The following is a 19,072-nucleotide window of genomic DNA, read 5'->3' on the forward strand; positions in this document are numbered from 1 at the left end:
TTTCTGCCTTTGATTTCATTACATAACAGAAACCATACCTAGAATAATGGTCCATAATGCTGAGTATATAGCAGGCACCTCCTAAGCTAGGTTTCTTAGGGCCAATTAGGTCTGCAAACACTACATCCAGTGGTTTAGATGTCTTGAATCCTTGAAACCGGTTTGCAGGGGTAACCTTACTTTTAGCCTGGTTATAGGCATTACAGTTAAGATATTTTGAACAAGGTTTCAAATTGATTCCATTAGATAGAATAACAGTTTGACGTACCATTTTAAAATTTACATGGCCTAAACGTCTATGAAGTAGATGTATACAGTTATCATGGGGCTGTTTATTCTTATAACCAGGTTCAGAACTCGCAATATTTAAAGAGTTCTCATGTAGAATAAATAAATTATTCTCCAAATTGGCAATAACACTATTACCTTCTTTTTCAATAATGCATCTATCATTCTTAAATGTTACTGTAAACCCACATTTCACAAGGTCTTTTACAGATAATAGGTTAAATTTCATTTTAGGTACATATAACATTTCCAATTTTTCATTAATACATGGACAATAACCTGTACCTTCACCTGAAGCCTTAATTTTCCAACCATTTGCTAAGGAAATGTGCTGTTTGCTAGCCTTCATAGTAACAAACCTTTCTTTAACCTTAGTTATAGAATGGGATGCGCCACTGTCAACCACCCAGAAACTATGGTTTACAGCCTTATCTACCTTAGCTACAGTTACAGTAACATTGTTGCTTTTTCTTTTACTATTAGCAACACCCCTTTTCTTGCTATTTTTACAGTTCTTAGCAATATGCCCCTTACCACCACAAGAATAACATTTCTTAACAAAATTTACAGTTGAAAACTGTGTTTCTTCTTGTGATTGATTGTCTCTGAACTGAACTCTATCCTCTCTTCGTCTGGACTCTTCAAGCAATCTCCCGGTAACCTCAGATAATGTCAGTTCATCTCGTGAAAGAACTTCCAATGAGGAAACAAAAGAGTCGTAGCTTTCATCAAGCGATGATAGCATAATATACACCTGTTGAAGCTCAGAAAAAATTAACTCTTTTTCTTGCAAATCCTGCAAAGTTTTCTTCATGAAGTCTAAATGAGCCAACATATCACCACCTTTTTGCAAATGGGCTCTAAACAGTTTCCGTGTGAGATGAATATGAGCACCCACACTGTCCCGAACATAAATTCTCCGCAATGTGTTCCAACACCTAGCAACAGACTCTTCGCCACGAATATGGACCAGTTGCTGGTCATTCAGTGTTAGTCCAATAATGCAGAGAGCTCTCTCATTGTCCCTGTTAAACTGCGCAATCTTCTTCTCATCCTCATTATTAGCAGGATCCCAATCTGTAACATCTGGTGGGTTCTGAACCACAAACCACAGTCCTTCTCTACGCAGAAGTAGGGAACACTTCAAGGACCAGGAAACATAGTTGGTTCCATCAAATCGGGTAATCATGGAGAGTGCAGCAGACTGTTCTTGTGCCATATTCACAAAAATAAACTATCCAAAAAGTGGTGCTTAAAAAAAAAAATTATGGTTAAGGCAGGGCGTCTGGGCCCATAACCAATGTTAGGTACTGGTGCGATTAAGCACTAGCAATGAACCCCAGGTCGAGGTTATAACAGAGCAACCCTGTAAAGTATACGCAGCGTGCAATAGATAAAGCAACCACACTGAATAATGGATAGTAAAGTAACAAAATAAACTTTACTTTTTGAAGAATATAGCAAAATCCATAAACACAGCCAAAAAGTCATACACAGAAAAAAAACAGTCCAATACTACCAAGATAACTTGGATACAAGTAGCAAATAACTTACACACAGTAAGTAGTAGCAACAGTAGTAACAGTTAGACAGCAGTTATCATACATCAATCAAGAGAGAGAGAGAGAGAGCAACAACATCAGCTGCAATTTAAATGCTGTAATCTACTAATTAGCAGAGCTCCTCTCTTAAAGATACATAACATGCCTTGTGCAATATATTGTCTACCCAACTTGTTGGTTACACCCTAACACATTCAACAAATTCACAAGATATTAAAGTCCAAACTGAATAGAGGAAACATCATAAAAGCCATAAATACCTGGGCTATACCTGTAATTCGATACTCTGCAGGAATAATTGACTGGACCCAGATGGAGTTGGACAATTTGGATAAAAAAACAAGAAAGCTTATGACAATGAATCATGCTTTGCACCCTAAGTGATGTTGACCGATTGTATTTACCAAGAGCAGAGGGTGGTCGAGGACTCCTACAAGTAAAGCAGACTTTGGAAGAAGAAAGACACAGCTTGAATGATTACATTCAGAAAAGTGAAGAACCAATAGTTAAGGAAGTAAATAAAGGAGGCCTTTTGAAGACAACTAAGTTAAAAGCTGAATATAAGAAAGAAGTAATTGAGAAGCGAGTTGAAAATTGGAAAAGCAAAGCTATGCATGGCCAATACTTGAAAAGTATTGAAGGCAAAGCTGACCAAAAACTAACTTGGAACTGGTTAAGATCAGGAGTACTGAAAAAAGAAACAGAAGGCTTTATTTTGGCAGCTCAAGAACAAGCCTTAGCTACAAACTGCATGAAGGCAAAAATTCAACATGTTACCACCAACAGCAAATATCGCCTCTGTAACGAGAAAGATGAGACAGTCGACCACTTGATCAGCGGGTGCAGCAAAATTTCACAAACTGACTACCTACAACGCCATCACCACATTGCTAAGGCTATTCACTGGAAATTGTGCCAAAAGTTTGGATTTGAGTACAGCAAAAACCACTAGGACCATCAGGTTGAGAAGGTTTTAGAGAATGAGAAAGGCAAAATCTTGTGGGACTTCAGAATCCAGACTGACAGGCACTTGGCCTACAACACACCTGACATAACAATAATTGAAAAGAAAAAAGTATGGTTCATTGACATTGCAATACCTGGTGATGCATGAATTGAAGATAAACAGCAAGAAAAAAATCACAAAATGCTGGGACTTGCAAATTGAGGTTGAGCAACTGTGGAAAAAGAAATCATGTGTTATCCCCAATTGTAATTGGAGCCCTTGGAGCAATACCTAAAGGGTTACCTCTCTATTTGAAAATTCTAAATTTACCTGACTTGAACATTCTGACTCTACAAAAAACCACCCTACTTGGAACAACTTATATCCTCTGACGTTACCTTAACAGTTCCTAGGTCCTTGGTTAGGACTCGAGCTGTCAGGCTACCATCCAGCCCCAAAGGTTGTGAATCTCACCAAATAATAATAATAACCGTAACTTAGAACAACTTATATCCTCCAACGTTACCTAAACAGTTCCTAGATCCTTGGTTAGGACTCGAGCTGTTGAGCTACTAACCAGCCCCAAAGGCTGTGAATCTCACCAAAGATTAACATAATAATAATACCATCAAATGCCTTGATAAGCCTTAGCTTCTTGTTTATTGACTGCTTCAATTCACAGAAAGGCAAAATGAAATTGAAATAAAAAACAATTTGTTAAGTAACATTTATTGAAAGCTGCTGATGATTCCACTTTTCTACAGCTTATCATCTACTGGGGAGGCCAGGAGTTGTGAGCGTTTCCAATATGTTAGATCCATAAGATAGCACCAATAAAAGGGCCTGTGAAAATTAGAACTGATCTTGATTGCAGGAATCCAGAGTAAACAGTGGGTGGGCCCAAAGATGAGGATTGCTGTAATGAAACTTTGCAGCCAAGGTATGCTAATTTTCAAATCATCAAAGTTTACCCTTCATTTACTGTGACAACTCTTCCACAGCAAAGCGCATAAAACCTAGGATCATTTCTCCCCCTGCTGTCTTAGAGTCCTATTTTTAGCCTGGCATTGTACATTGTATATTAATCACTTCTGTCAAACCACAATGGATTGCTACCTTGATCATCTGTAATTCACATTCACTCCCATTGTTTGAGCCTGTTTAAATATCCAACAAATTTTGGAATGGAGAAAATGAAACTTTCATTCAACATTGTTCCTTCTTATTTTATAAGTTCCTAGCAGATGAGGTAATGGGTGTAATAGTTGAGCTTATCTGAAAAGCAGAAGCAAAATTACATAAGATTGTTGAGCTTGTGAGTGACTTTTCTGTCAACATGACTGCTTTTTCAACATGGCAATCGTCTTGGTTAAGAAGAAAAATCCTGTAGTATTACCGAATCTATAGAGATGGACTGTAGTAAGGCTGGGTTTCCATTGAGTGATATACCGGTACTTTGTCTATTGCAATTGTTTTCAAATAATTACACCTTGTTTTTTTCCTCTAGGTTTTTAGTGTCCTCTGCTGTTTTTATTTGGAGGTGAGGCTTTTGAGGTATCAGCTAATTCTGGAATTAGAATGGAGGAATGCAATCACACATAATCTACTGGAGGAATAGTTCAATCTGGACACCAGGGCCTCCTGAAAATTCTCTATCCTTTCTTCTAAACCTATCATTTCTGCCTCAGCTGCTTCTCTGTGCCTTTGTAACTATCCTCAGTGACTCCTGGACCATTTTGTCCTCCTCTGTGTCTCTGCTGAGGGGTTTCTTTCAACATTTACAACATGTCCAATCCATTTTTACCAGGGAGAAGGAGGATCAAAAGGAATGGGGGAATATATTTACAATGGTACTGGCATCTAGAATAGCAGAATATCATATATGTTTATTTAAATATTATATATAATATAATAATATATATTATATAATATTTATTTAAACAAAAACATCTGTCTCTCTCAGGTCCTTGGGAAGGACCTGATTGGTGGATAAAAATGCCAATTTGGTGCAAACCTCTGGCTGACTGTGACTGATTATAATAGTTTATTACATTGGATCAGCCCATATAGTATGCTACTCAGCTGTTCACAGTAATCCAAAAACCCTTCAAAAGGAATCTAATACTCACCCATTTCTGCTCTATTTGAGTATTTACACATTTGGAAAATTAAAAGTTTCACCAATATATCCAAATCTTCCCTATAGCCCATAAAAAGAACACATCTACCATATATTTTAAAGACAGTAGGAAGCCAGAAATCTGTTGGTGAGTAATTTTGGCCTTTAGTTTGCCACAGCAGACGCCTTTGTGTAATATAAGTCCTTTTCTTTTGTCTTTTTTAATTTTAGAATCAACCTTGTCCTATGTTAGGCAGCTGGAAGCAAGAGTAAGACAGCTGGAGGAGGAAAATCGCATGCTGCCCCAGGTGGGTGATTTCTGTTGCTAGGCATACTAGTTTGTAGCTGAGGTCTGGAGATAGAAGATTAAGACTGATGTATGCCAGGGAGTGGCTCACCATGCTATAGAGGAGATTGTGTGTATCTGAATGCTTTATATACCTATAGATGGGAAGTTGAAGTGTTACTGTATTTCCTGTCAGCATCCTAAATGTTGCCTGGATCAAGGGACTCAAATTCTTTATGGAGTAAGCAATTAGTCAGATAAGGAGTGATGGACAAAACTATGCAGCTGTAATGGAATAAGTCATGATGCAGAGACAGTAGCTAGGACATTTCAGTCAGAGGCATCCCATGATTTGTTGATTCATTATTTGCCCTCTGGAACTAGGAAATACCTATATTTCATAGCCACTGAGGAAAAGAAATTGGTCAATTAGGGAGATAGACCTGCTTAGTCTAAAATGATTAGGAAGCTTATTTTATTAGGCAGTCAAATTGCCCTAGATTATGTTTGTTACACACGTTTTTGTATACATGTAGTTGAAACTCTACCATGCAATTCTCGCTTATGCAATGAAGAGTTGTATCTGGAGCATATAATAGTCAGGTAATTTCTGTGTAACAGTTTTTAACCTTGTCATTTCAGTTACGGTCCAGATCCTTGAGAAATAACTGAGAAAAGAAACAATCATAAAGAAAAACAAGCATATTACCTGGTGCAGTGTTCTTCCAGTCTCTAGATTTTGTACTTGGGATACTGCTCTCCCTCAAATATGCCCATACAGCTATCAAGGAAATGCATTCATAGCTCAAGAAGGATAAACTCTGTCGAACTCTGAGCTTAATAAAGAAAGGCAGCTATGATGATTCAGTGACTATAGTATTCTGGTCAGTGTTCTCTTTGATCTTGCCTTCCTAAGAGTGAAGAAAGAGCAGGCAGCTATATGGAAACTCTCTCTGTTTCTCTTTGTGTGTATAGACAACAGTTTCTTGTGGGTGTCTTTATTGAACAATAATAACTATTGTTGGTGTCTGATTCACTTGAGGCGGAGTAAGAACTATATGGGGGAGTTAAGCAATTAAAGCTTTTGAATAATGGCTAAGCATTAAAGAGAACATTCTGCATGTACGCTCAGATCGCAGGAAATTTTTTAAGAGGCAGTGCATATTAGGACATCATGTGAATATATGACAACATGGAATGAACTACGGCTAGATTGAATCTCACATTCTCAAGAACGATTTATATATTTCCGTCATCATCATCAGAACCACTGCAACGGATAACAGCAAATTAGCATATTAAGTGGGGTTTTCCTTTTTTCAGATTGTGACGAAGTGCTGCTCAAATGCAAATCTCCTTAGTATGTCTGGTTTTGTCTTGTGTTTACATAGAAATATGCATTTTAGAAAATGGAAACATTGCAATAGACTACAATGTCTTATTATGGCAATCATCCACTTTACCTCTTTTCATTTAATGTCTCTTTAATGAGCACATTAGCATTTGTGCTTAGGGTAGTTAAGATTAAACTCTTTTTCATACTTCATTTTTTTCAAGTGTTGATACATTACTAGGAAAATCTCACTGGAGGTGGAAACCAGTTTTGCATAATAAATGTTTGATTAAAGAAATCTGAAGTTACAAGCTTGCATGAATTCATCAGACATTTTTCCCTAGTCACATTCTGTGGAATATTTAAATGCTTGAGAAGTTATTTCAAAGTATCCAGATAATCGGTAGCCCTGTTTTAGAAGTTCGAATATAGGCCTTATGCACATTTAATTACAGTATTATTATTTTTTTGCAAAGTTTTAGGTTATATTTATTTTTTCAGTGTCTGAAGGAGGGATTAGTTGGGAAAAGAACTTGAAGAAAAAATTGAAACCCTTTTTAGAGCAGACATGTAAAGTTTTCAGTTGTGAGAACTTGCTGGTATAGATAGAAGAAGCCCATAGTATCTTCCTTAGTTTGACAACTTCCTACCTCTTTTTTGTCTATAATCTACTGAATTCTTAGCTAAGAAAATCAGTCACAGAATATTGGCAATTGAAGTTCAAGTCACGAGCAGTATATCAGTTAGGGAGAGGGATGTTTAACTTCATTATTTAAGGAAAATACTGTGTTTCAGAATATGTAAGTCATACAAAGTGCTGTGGACTATGGAACAAAAATGGTAGATGTCTATTTCAACATACTTCACAGCAGATTGGGAATCTTTGAGAAAAACTGGAGGAGTACCAATATTTTTGCTGCATAGAATGTGCTGAACTTCATTCCCATAACTCTATGCTGACAGGTAATTTTTAGATTCAATCTAGACATTGCTTGATCAGAAAATTTGTGGTTGCCTTGTGAATTTGAGAGGGGGGGGATTGTGCCTGCCCCTGCCTCTCATCAGTCATACATGTATTTTAGAAATGTTCAGTGGGGATTGATTTCCCAGGGCAATACCTATGAATTCCAAGGTACATAGGAATTAGGAATATTAATCTGAATTGTCATATTTAAATCAAAGCTTTTTACCAAGATACAGCAAGAAATGTAAGAAATATTTTTGACCACCTGGTGGTATACTTTGCAACTTAGTGACATGACTGTTCATATGCTATATCATACATAGGTACCAAGTTGCATGGTATATATGATAAGCTTCCGAGTTCTTAGGGGAATTTATTCTGCTTCTAGTCAATGTTAGTTTCATATATGCTATCCTTTCTGTCCAGTTTCTTCTTCAATATATTATTAAAACACATACATGAGCAAAGAAAATGTTTATTTATCTTATATGAAACTTTCCCTAATGTATCTTTTTCTGTCTTGCATATTAGTATGGAAGTTTCCCCAGTCTATGCATTTATATATATGATTCTTTGGTTTTGTTTTTGTGTGTGTGTGCTAAGAAATACTGAAAGTTCTCTTGTGTGCTGCTTGGAGAGTCCAGGCATGGGGTTAATTCTATCTGACTGCCCTGGACTGAATTGAAAACTTCTTTAGCCACGCCTCTGCTGCTGCACTTCAGATTTTTTCAATTAAGTCTAGCCCAGTAGACATGTTCTAAATTGGTTCCTATAAATTCATTCCTTGCACTCTCCAATTAGCCTCTATCTAGAAATTACTTCGTTGGCCTTAACAGAGCAGCTTGGTGAGAATTGCAACTCCGGCTCGATCGACGTGTCCTGGTGTTCTGCTTGGGTGTGCACGGTCATTTCAGGCGACTGCAAGCAGCGCGGAGGGTTTGGAGTACCGATGCCCTCGCTTTTCGGCTTTCTGCGAGCGCAGCGGTCAGTGGTGTGAGGACCTAACCACTTGCGCTACTGCCCCACGTGACCAGGCTTCCTCAGAGGCTAGATCCTTGTGTCGGCCATTTTCAGCGTCGTTTTTGAAGCGGTGGCCATTTTAAATTACCTTTTTTCCCACCCTAAGTCCGGCGGCCATTTTGGTGACTTTGTTCTTTCACACATCGCCGCTTGTGCTCTGGCAGCCGCGAGAAGCCTCAGAAGACTTGAAAAACACTGCGGGCATATCTCTGTCCGGACTTTACTGGCGGATTACTCCCCTGTGCACTGTGAGCCTCAGGCTGAACAGGCAACGAGGTCTTTGACCCCCTGGGGGGCATACTCCTGCCATATCACCTGCAGGGCACTGGGAGCCGGTAGACTCACGCCACATGGAATCTTACCAAGAAATTAAGCAGTAATTCCAGGTGGTGAGCAAATCGGGCCTCACAATGGGAGATAGGGCATCTGAGGCCTCAGACCAACCAGAGCCTTCATCCGGTAGAAGGTTTGCCAGACAGGCCAACAAGACGGCCTCAGAGGCCCTCAGTAAGGCCAGGTGAAAGAAGCAAGACAAGGCACAGGACAGGGCGGCCTTCAGATGCCAGAAAGCGCTGGATAAACAATTTGAGAAAGCCCAGCGCAGGTCAACTGCTGTCCCACAGGAAGCCCCTGCCAGGGATCCTCTGGAGCCACCAGACCCAGTCATTATGGACAACCCCATGTCTGACAAGGATGATGAGGGCCAGGAATTTTCCTCAGATGAATCTTTGGTCCCTGCTGGGTCCATGGATGAGAATAAGGATCTCTTCCATTGTTTGATGGAGGTGGAGGAGGAACCTTCCCCACCCAGACCTCTGGCCCCTCAGCATCCCTTGCCCTGGGCCACCAAATGGGCCAGAGAGATGCAGGATGTGATAGCCAGGGCCATCTCCCAGGGCATTGCAGAGGGTCTAAAGCAGAAATCCAAATGCTCTTGCAGGCCCAGTTCCACCAAGGTTTCGCCCCAGCAACCGGGCCACAGGTCTCCGTCTCCCCACTCTTCGCTGGACAGCAAGGACTCAGTGGTGGACGAGGATGTCTTACTTGAGCAGGAGTTCTCAGGGAACTAGAGTGCAGTCACTGACAAACCGGCCTTCACTAGCCTATTTAAACATAATTCCTTCAAGACTATTTTGAACAAGGCCAAGAACACAACACACCTGGGGGTTTCTGCTACTGATCAGACCACAGTAGAACCTAAGGATCACAGTGAAGGGCTCTTTAATGGACATGTCATTCCTCAGGAGATTATACCTGTACCAAAATAGTTTCTGAATGTGGTGCAGTGCCAGTGGGCACAACCTGGTACCCTGGCCACACCTAGTAATAATGACAAGAAACTTTACACGGTGGATTCTGCTTTGGAGGATCTACTTAAGCCACTTCAGGTAGACCCGCCAGTGCAGGCTCTCACATCCTCTTCAGTTTTACTGCCCGATCTTTTAGAGGCAGAAGACGAGGTCTGAGAGGGCCTGTCATAAGACCCATCAAGTGGCTGTGTGGGCTATGAAAACAGCCACCTCTGCCTCCTTCCTGTCTAGGGCATCTCTCCTGTGGCTTCGCCAGCTAGCCTCCAAACCTCCAGTGGGTGACACCAAAATGAAGCAGGAGTTCAATAAAATCATGACAGCCTTGGAATACATGGAGGACGCCACCTTAAATTCTGCTAAGTTCGCTTCCAGGGCCCTAGCCTCCAATGTTACCACTAGGCGCCTCCTATGGCTATGCCACTGGAATGCCAATATGAGCTCCAAGTGGAAGTTGGCCTCTGCCCCCTTTAAAGGAGGGAAGCTTTTTGGGGAGGCCCCAAACAAAGACAAAAAGAAGGTCATACCTTCTGTGTCAAAAAAGGCAGAGCACAAGGGGCCTGGTTTCTTCCGGAAACAGTCCTTTTATGCCTCTGAATCATCCACTAGCTTGGGGCAGTACCACCGTCTGTACGCGCAAGGGTCCGACCGGTCGCAGGACTGCCAGTCCTTTTGGGACAGGGGCCATCAATAGTCCTTCTCTAAATGAACCTTTCGAGGTGGTTCAGGCTACAGACCATTCCATCGCTATAAGTGACACACAGCGGACAGCTCCCATCGGAGGCCGCCTGCAGCTATTCCAGGAACAATGGGAATAGACCACGTCAGACCAGTGGGTACTCCAAACGATCAGGTTGGGTCTGATTCTAGAGTTTATTTCCTCTCCTCCCCGTCACTTCAATCATTGTCCCACCCCATCCTCCCCTGCCAAGAAGTCTCTGATGGAGCAGGAGATCCAGCACCTTCGGGAGATAAGGGCCATAGAGCTAGTGCCAGCAGAACAAGAAGGGTCAGGTTTTTACTCCATCCTGTTCCTGGTCCCAGAAAACTCGAGGTGGGTGGGTGGAGGGGGATATTAGATCTCAAGATGCTAAATTACCATTTAGCGTACAAACGCTTCAAAATGCAGTCCCTCCAGTCAATATTGGGCTGCATAAGACCAGGAGATCTGCTAACATCAATAGATCTCTGGAAAGCGTACCTCCACATCCCAGTCTGCAAGGCTCACCACAGGTTCCTGTGATTCTATTATGCAGGCCACCATTACCAGTACTGAGCTCTGCCATTCGGCATGTCATCGGCCCCAAGGACATTTACAAAAGTTTTGGCAGTGGTGGTAACATCCCTGAGGTCACTCCCAGTACGACTTCAAGCGTACCTGGACGACATTCTCATCCAGTCATTGTCCTGCCAACAAGCGGTCCGAGATCTTCGGGTGATGTTGAGAATTATCCAAGACCACAGATTCTCTGTCAACTTGGAGAAAAGCCACCTACCTCCCACCACCAAGTTGCTGAATCTCAGGACCATCATAGACACTGTAACTTGTCATGTCCCCCTGTCTCAGGAACGTGTCTTCAGCATCCTACACCTGATAAACCAGGTACGGTCATCGCGGACAGCGCCCATTGTTCTGTTGTTGAACAGGTAAAATGATCTCTTGCCTGTTGATCGTACCATGGGCAAGGTTGCACTCACAACAGCTGCAGTGGTGCCTTCTACCCCACCAATGAGCCAAGAACAGCAACTCTCCTGATCTGATTCCTGTTCCCCTCAAAGTTCGGCAATCCATGCAGTGGTGGCAGTCCCCGGCACTGACCCAGGGCAGCCTCTTCTGCGAGCTGGATCATCAGATTGTTACAACAGACACCAGCCTGTTTGGATGGGGCACCCAACTCAACAACCAGGTCGCGCAAGGCAGGTGGTCTGCTAGCGATCTCAAACACAGCATAAACTGGCTGGGGCTAAAAGCAGCGAGGCTGGCTCTCCTCCACTTCTAGCCAACCATTCGGGGCCACTATGTCATGATACTCACGGACAATGTCGCTGCCAAGACGCATGTCAACCGCCAAGGGGGCACCCGGTCCAAATCTTTGATGGCGGAGGCGGAACGCCTGGGGAAGTGGGCAGAGAAACACCTGCACATTTCCAGAGAGAGCAACGTGCAGGTGGACTGGCCGAACAGGGCCACGATCAATCACTCGGAGTGGCGCCTTCACCCGGACCTCTTCTTCAAGATCACTCAGAGATTCGGCCACCCATTACTTGACTTGTTTGCCACCCCAGAGAACACTCACCTCCCTCGCTTCTTCTCCAGGTTCAGTTGCCCAAGGGCAGAAGGAGTCAATGCCCTGCTTTGCCGTTGGCCACCCGGCCTGCTCTACATGTTTCTGCCATTGCCGCTCCTGCCCAGTGTGATATGCAAGATTCTCGCAGAACAGGTGGAGGTGATTCTGGCAGTGCCTTTTTGGCCCAGACAGACTTGGTTTGCCAACCTCGTGAGCCTATCCATTGCCAAGCCATGGAGAATTCCTCAAGAGGAGGTCTCCTTCAGCCGGGGGACTCACATCTGGAGCCCCAGTGGCTACAATTAGCCGTCTGGCACTTAAGAGGGGCCTCCTAGAGAAGCTCTCCTCCAAGGTCATCAGCACCATTCAAGCATTGCGTAGACTATCAACTACCAGGATATATGATGCCACCTGCTCAGCCTTCGTAAAGTGATGGTTGACACAGCATATTGAGCCAGCTTCTGCTTCCATTCCACAAATATTGGATTTTTTAAAGGAGGGGTTGGATTAGGGGTTGGCCGCTAACACGCTTCAGCACCAGGTAGCAGCGCTATCCACCATTCTGGCCTCCAGTGATCTTTTCTCCTGGCACGTCATCCCAGGTCCATAGTTTCCTAAAGGGAGCCACCAATCTGCGGCCTCCGGTAATCCATAGATATCCAACCTGGGATTTGAATACGGTACTCAACGCCCTGACCGGTCCACCGTTTGAACCCCTATGATCCTGTGACCTAAAGCACTTGACTTTCAAAACTGGCTTTTTAACCGCCATCACCTCATCATGGAGAATTTCGGAGATGGCGGCTCTGTCGGTCAGGGAGGATGTATATATCACACACCCAGACAGGGTCGTCCTCCACTTAGACCCTTCTTTCCTTCCTAAAGTCAACTCCTGGTTCCATTGGAGCCAGGAGGTCATACTTTTGGATTTCTGTCCTCATCTGAGACATCCCAGGGAACGCAGATGGCACAAGCTTGATGTGCGCAGAATCATCCACAAGTATATTAAACGCACAGCGTCATTCAGGCATCAGAATCCCTTTTCATCTCATTTCAGCTGGCCACTATGGGATGTAAGGTCACTTCTACCACTATTGGCTGTTGGTTGCATGCTTGCATTGCTTCTGCTTACAAACTCCAGTCCAAGCAGGTGCCACACCACATCACGGCCCACTCTACAAGGAGTGCCGCATCCACAGCCGCCTGGGCGACCCAAGTGCCCATAGAAGATATCTGCAGGGCGGCCACAGGAGCTTCACTGTCCCAGTTTGTGAGGAATTACAAATTGGACAAGTTTGCATCAGCGGAGGCAGCATTTGGGCGACGAGTCCTTCAGGGTATTCATGCCGCTGGAGAGCCCATTGACTTAGTTGCTCCTGGCCCTAGTGACATTTAGCTTTGGTATGTCCCATGCTTGGACTTTCCAAGCAGCGCACAGGAGAAGGATTGTTGGCTTACCGGAACAGTCTTCTCTGTGCGCTGCGGGAGAGTCCAAACTCGCCCTAGGATCTCTCTCTCTCTCTCTTTCACAGTTTTTCAAATTGTGGACTTTCTCTTATTTACTTGTGTATCAGGATTATGACCTATTTGTACCACATTGACTTGAGCTCATGAAAACCAAGGACGACATCAGACTCAGTGAACTGAACTTGACTTTATTTTTTGATGGACACCACGGAATAAATATGAACAGACTTCATGTCTATGCCTTCATAGAAAAAATCTGAAGTGCAGCAGCAGAGGCGTGGCTAAAGAAGTTTTCAATTCAGTCCAGGGCAGTCAGAGAGAATTAACCCCATGCTAACCCCGCAGTGCACAGAGAAAACTGTTCAGGTAAGCCAATGATCCATTTCAAGATGTGTGCATTCTGAAAGGGTTGTTCTACATATTATGTAATTCAGGGAAACTGCAAGTTAATTGAATTAAAATGTGATCTAGATATTTTCATCCTACCTTATACCATCTGTGGCATGTTCTAAATACTGCAGTGATTGGCAATGCTATAACTTAATCAATACTTTGGCTTCCAGTTTGTACAAGACAGGTTATTATCTAAGTTTATTTTGAATCATTGGCCATAGATGAAAGATTCGAATCAATAGTACATGTAAAGATTTAGATCAGGCTGCTGCATCCTTCCTTCATAAATTATATCAGAATGAATTAACGAATGCAGGAAGGCAGAGATATGATCATTTTATGACACTGCTCAAGACTTTGTGAATGTGTTATAGTCATGATGTCTTGGAAACAATATGAATAGGAGGCTAATATGAATGTAGATGGTAAAGGAATGGTTCCTCAAGAATCATTAGTATTTTAGTCCTGATATCCACCTTCTGTTTTCGAGTTAAAAGAAAGCCTCCATTGTAATTTGTCTTTTCTTTCAGTTCCATATTTATGATTAATGCATGCATTAAAAGCTTTTAATAATATTTGAGATGTGTATATTAAAAATGAATCTACAACATATTGCACCTCTGGTCAAAAAGCTTCTGACATGCTTGGCTGAGCTGATGTGATACGACACGTAGCACATCATTCCTGAACAATCTATCTGCCCAGGGAAGAAAGCTGTCAAGATATTTGCCATTTAGTTTCTCTGAAGGGGAGGCAGAGTTTGTCATTATATCTTGAAATTAAAACCTCACTTGAGGCATAGAGAAGTAACATTCTGTGATAAACATGTGGAGGTCATAGAATAGAAACCCCAGAGACAAGAGGAACAGCACAGATTGGCACTAAGCATAAGAAATGTGCCTGTCAGTTTTCATTTTTCACCCAGCATGTTGTACCATGACACACTTAATATAGGGGGAGGGAGTTGTATTATTGGGGCACATAGAAGAAATTGCAAGTGAAACCATATCTTTTTTTAAAAAAATAGTTGGAAAAGATTTCATCTGTGTCCCCATTTGACCTACCCCTCTGAATCGTCTTGTTTTTTTAAAATCTCCCCACTCATTACATTTTTTAATCTATATGAATGCATGTAGTCCTCAACTTACGGCCACAATTGAATCCAAAATTTCTGTTAAGTGAGACATTTGTTAAGCGTGTTTTGTCCCATTTTATGACTTTTCTGGCCACAATTGTTTTCTTGTCACAGTTGATAAGTGAATCACTGCAGTTGATAAGTTATGAACCTAGTTGTTAAGTGAATCTGGCTTCCTCATTGTCTTTGCTTGTCAGAAGGTCATAAAAAGTGATCATATGACCCTGAGACACAGCAAAGGTCATAAATATGAACCAGTTGCTAAGCATCTGAATTTTGATCTCATGATCATGGGAATGCTGCAAAGATCGTAAATTTGAAAAACAGTCATAAGTCACATTTTTCCAGTGCCTTTATAACTTTGGACGGTCACTAAACAAACTGTTGTAAGTCGAGGACTACCTGTACTAGAAATAATCCTAAAACTTGTCACCCTTTAATAGAACTGTGAAACAGCAAAATTATTGCCAGGGCAACAGTATCTGAAGAAAATAAAAGGATTCCCTTTGTTGCTAAAAATATATAAAAATATATTCAAGGGCTTGACAAATTAAACCCTCAACTTCCATCGCAACACATCAGAGTAGGTTAAAGAAGAGGTATTGACACAATGTGCTTGTGCAGAAGTTAGACAATGAATCCAAAGGAGGAAAATAATATTTTCACTATTTCTGATAGAGAGAATAGAATAACATTTTATCATTATTAGGCTGAGAATTTTATGTTCAATCTCTTCTTTTTAAATGGTTTTGGTGTAAAAACTAGCTTCCCAATAAGGTCCTACAGAAGAATAACAAGAACCGCAAACCATCCTTACTGGAAGAAGACCCAATGCAGGGAATGACTTTTATTGATACATAGCAAATCTTTGAGTGATACAGAAATTTTCTTCAGGCGCAATGAAAAGGAAACATATTCTGATCTTTATTGTATCTTCTGTCAGTAATAAAAGAGCTACTTTCTCTGGTTTCTTAGTCTAAGAATAGTCAGCTAGGGAGATTTATTTTCAGAGTATTCAGGTGAGCTAGCTTAGTAAATCCTTGCAATCACCTTTGTTATTTCTGGCACTCCTGAAAATTAGTATAAATCAGGGGTGTCAAACTCAAGGCCCCGGGGCCAGATCTGGCCTGCGAGGTGGTTTGATCTAGTCCGCAGAGCCACCCTGGAAACAGCAGAGGACCGGCCTGCAGTGCCTCAGCTCGGTCCACACACTTTGCCCTCCTGCACACACCATGAGCAACCTGTCCAGGAACCTCAAGGACAGGGGTGACAAACTCCCATGCAGCTCTGATAGTCATTCAAATTGTGATTTTCCAATGAGTCAAGATGATTTATACCAGGAGTGTCAAACACGATTTCATTGAGGGCCACATCAGGGTTGTGATTGAGGTCAGGGGGGCAGGGGTGTGTGGTTCTGGTCTTGCCTTCCTCTGCTGGAGACAATGGGTTCCCCGTAGCCCTCCTCAGGCCACCACAGGTGCCCCTGATGCAAGCGATGTTTAGCTGGCCACATCCACCCCAGCCACGGCCACCCAGCCCCCTGAGGTCAACCACAACCCTGATGCAGCTCTCAATGAAATCGTGTTTGACACCCCTGGTATAAATCATCTTTATTCATTGTAAAATCACAATTTGAGTGACTATCAGAGCTGCATGGGACAAAAGCAAAGAGGAAGAACAGTATCAGTCAATAATGTATCAAACAATCAATCAATAATAACTGATCTTGGATAAAACATCAAGAAATTGTGAGTATATCAGTTATACATTTCCATCTATGTAAACATAGTTTGTGCAAAAAACGTTAGGATATTTGCATTTGATTTTGAATATAATGAATATTTATCATTGTTTTCCATAATATTGATTCTGTTTGATGGATGGATATTAATTGAGATCTCAAAGCTTTTTAATGGGATAATTTGTTGGGGGTGGGTGGATCATCTTACTATCTTTTGCATTATATATTTTGGCTTGATTCTGATGTTGTCATAGTTGAAGTTGACTTTGAACAGAATTATGTTCCCATAATATAATTACTTTTTGTTTTATTCCTCCTGTGATGGGTTAAGATGTAAGATAGAATTGCAAACTTTTAGACATTCATTATTTTCTTTCTTAATACTTCTTGCACTTTCAACTCCACTCTTTTCTTTTTTTCCATTAGTTTATCACCTGAATCCCAAGTTTCCTTCTATTCAGCCCCTCCTGCTCCTTCTTAAATCTTCTTTTCCACACCTAATTAAATTGCTAGCTAGAAAGTAATAGCAATTTTTTTTAATACTTAGTTCCTGATGTTCTAGTGACAGTACTTTTAAAAAGAAAGTCTCCTTCAAGTCAAGGTTTATTCCTGCTGTCTTGATGGCATGTCTATATAGCTTTTATGGTAATAGTGGAAAACTGGTTTATTACTTTCTTGCCATAACTATCTTCTTCTAAGTCCAGTCTTCAGCAATGGAATTCCCTGTCTTTTATCCCAGTGCTAACTATGCCAATCTTGCTTACTTTCAAGCCAAACTAAGTTAGACATAAGTGGCTGTTAATCTATTTGATGGTTTAAAAAGAAACATACCATATGCATTTTATTAAGAATATAGTATATAAAATATGCCATTATAAATTGACTTTAAAAAAACATCAGCTTTAAAATTGGGATATATTTACTAAGAAAAGTTAACAGATAGAAGTTGAATAAACTGCCCTTAGCATTGTATTTCTTCCCCTTCTAGAGAACAGTTTATGAATGAAAAGGAAAGACTACGAAAACATCAATGATGACTGTTTTAAAAAAGATCTTGGTTACAGCACCATTGACAAAGCCAATCTATAATGAAAATAAATACAGTATTCTTTTTCTGACTCTTACATTTTGCTGCCTGTGGAAATGGAGATTGATAAGGATCAATTTAATTTGTGCAGAGCTTCCTTACAACAGCAGTCAAATCAGTAAAGACTTCCTCACTGCTTTGCCAAGAACTTGCAAATTCATCAGTTAACAAGAAAGGTCCACTTAGAAATTGATTTAATAGTTATCTTTACAATGTGGCAGTTTTCCATGCCTTGGGTGATGGCCAAGCCATTCAGCCATGACAATTGGACAAGAAATATTTAGGTATTGTCAAATGTAGACTGCTAGTTCCAGCTGAGAATGAATGGCTGATGTTTTCAAATAGCTGTTTATAGTCTCAGAATGTTGATAGGTCTGACTCTTGATCTCTGTCTTTGAGGTCAGCTCTTTTGCTTGCACCATGAACAGTATCTGATGATTGGATCAAGTGTCTTGATCTTCCATAGTTTATCCACAGAGTACTTTTTAGGCTCATTATGAGGAATTATAAGAGAGACTAAGCACATCTTAAACTCATGATATACTGCATTCAAATAAATATGCCAGGATCTAGTGACTAGATATCACCAGAGGATGCTATGTCTAAAAGTCTTTTCAGCCCTAATGTCAGTCTTGTTTTAAAGAACTCTAGCAGAGAACAGGACACAGCAAGGGTACTGAATTGTGAGCAGGGAGGATTTGGGAAAAGTGTAAGAGAAAATAGTTCAAAGTAAAATTTATTTATTCAATGCCCCAGAAATTCAACGGGTGTTGCAAGGAATTCAAGAGTAATACGTTGGTACATACACGGATCTTGCAATACTATTAAATGGTTGCATCCAAGTGAAAAGTTGCTAGTTCTTGAAAAGCTGGATTTGGATCCCTACGTATTTAATTCTTTTTGTGGTAGCATATTTGTTCGCCACTATTTTTTCCTGATGCATTCTATCTTTAATACCATAGCTGGCCAAATGTGTGTGAAGTGAATACAATGAAGTGTGCTATCTAATCTCTTTGTACTTTGACCAGCTTAGAAATATGAACATCCTGTTTGATGCAGGTTTTATTTTTAATGGGATAACAAACTTCAGTTTTTAAAATATCTAATTTAGTAATGCATGGAATCAGAAAATGGGG

At 41.2% G+C, this 19,072-nt stretch overlaps 1 protein-coding gene across 4 annotated transcripts in view; it reads left to right on the plus strand.

Annotated features, from left to right (window-relative positions):
* CCDC85A (coiled-coil domain containing 85A) overlaps positions 1–19,072 on the plus strand; it is a 161,823-nt gene that overhangs the window by 108,931 nt on the left and 33,820 nt on the right. For 2 of the 4 annotated variants that reach the window (XM_081944288.1, XM_081944287.1), the window contains exon 3: positions 5,147–5,223. The exons of the other annotated variants lie outside the window; for them this stretch is intronic. In XM_081944288.1, the coding sequence (XP_081800414.1) occupies positions 5,147–5,223 (77 nt within the window). The remainder of the gene's footprint in view (positions 1–5,146; positions 5,224–19,072) is intronic. 4 annotated transcript variants of the gene reach the window in all.

Source organism: Natrix helvetica (genome assembly GCF_964273705.1).
Source record: "Natrix helvetica genome assembly, chromosome: 2".
Lineage (NCBI taxonomy): Eukaryota > Metazoa > Chordata > Lepidosauria > Squamata > Natricidae > Natrix > Natrix helvetica.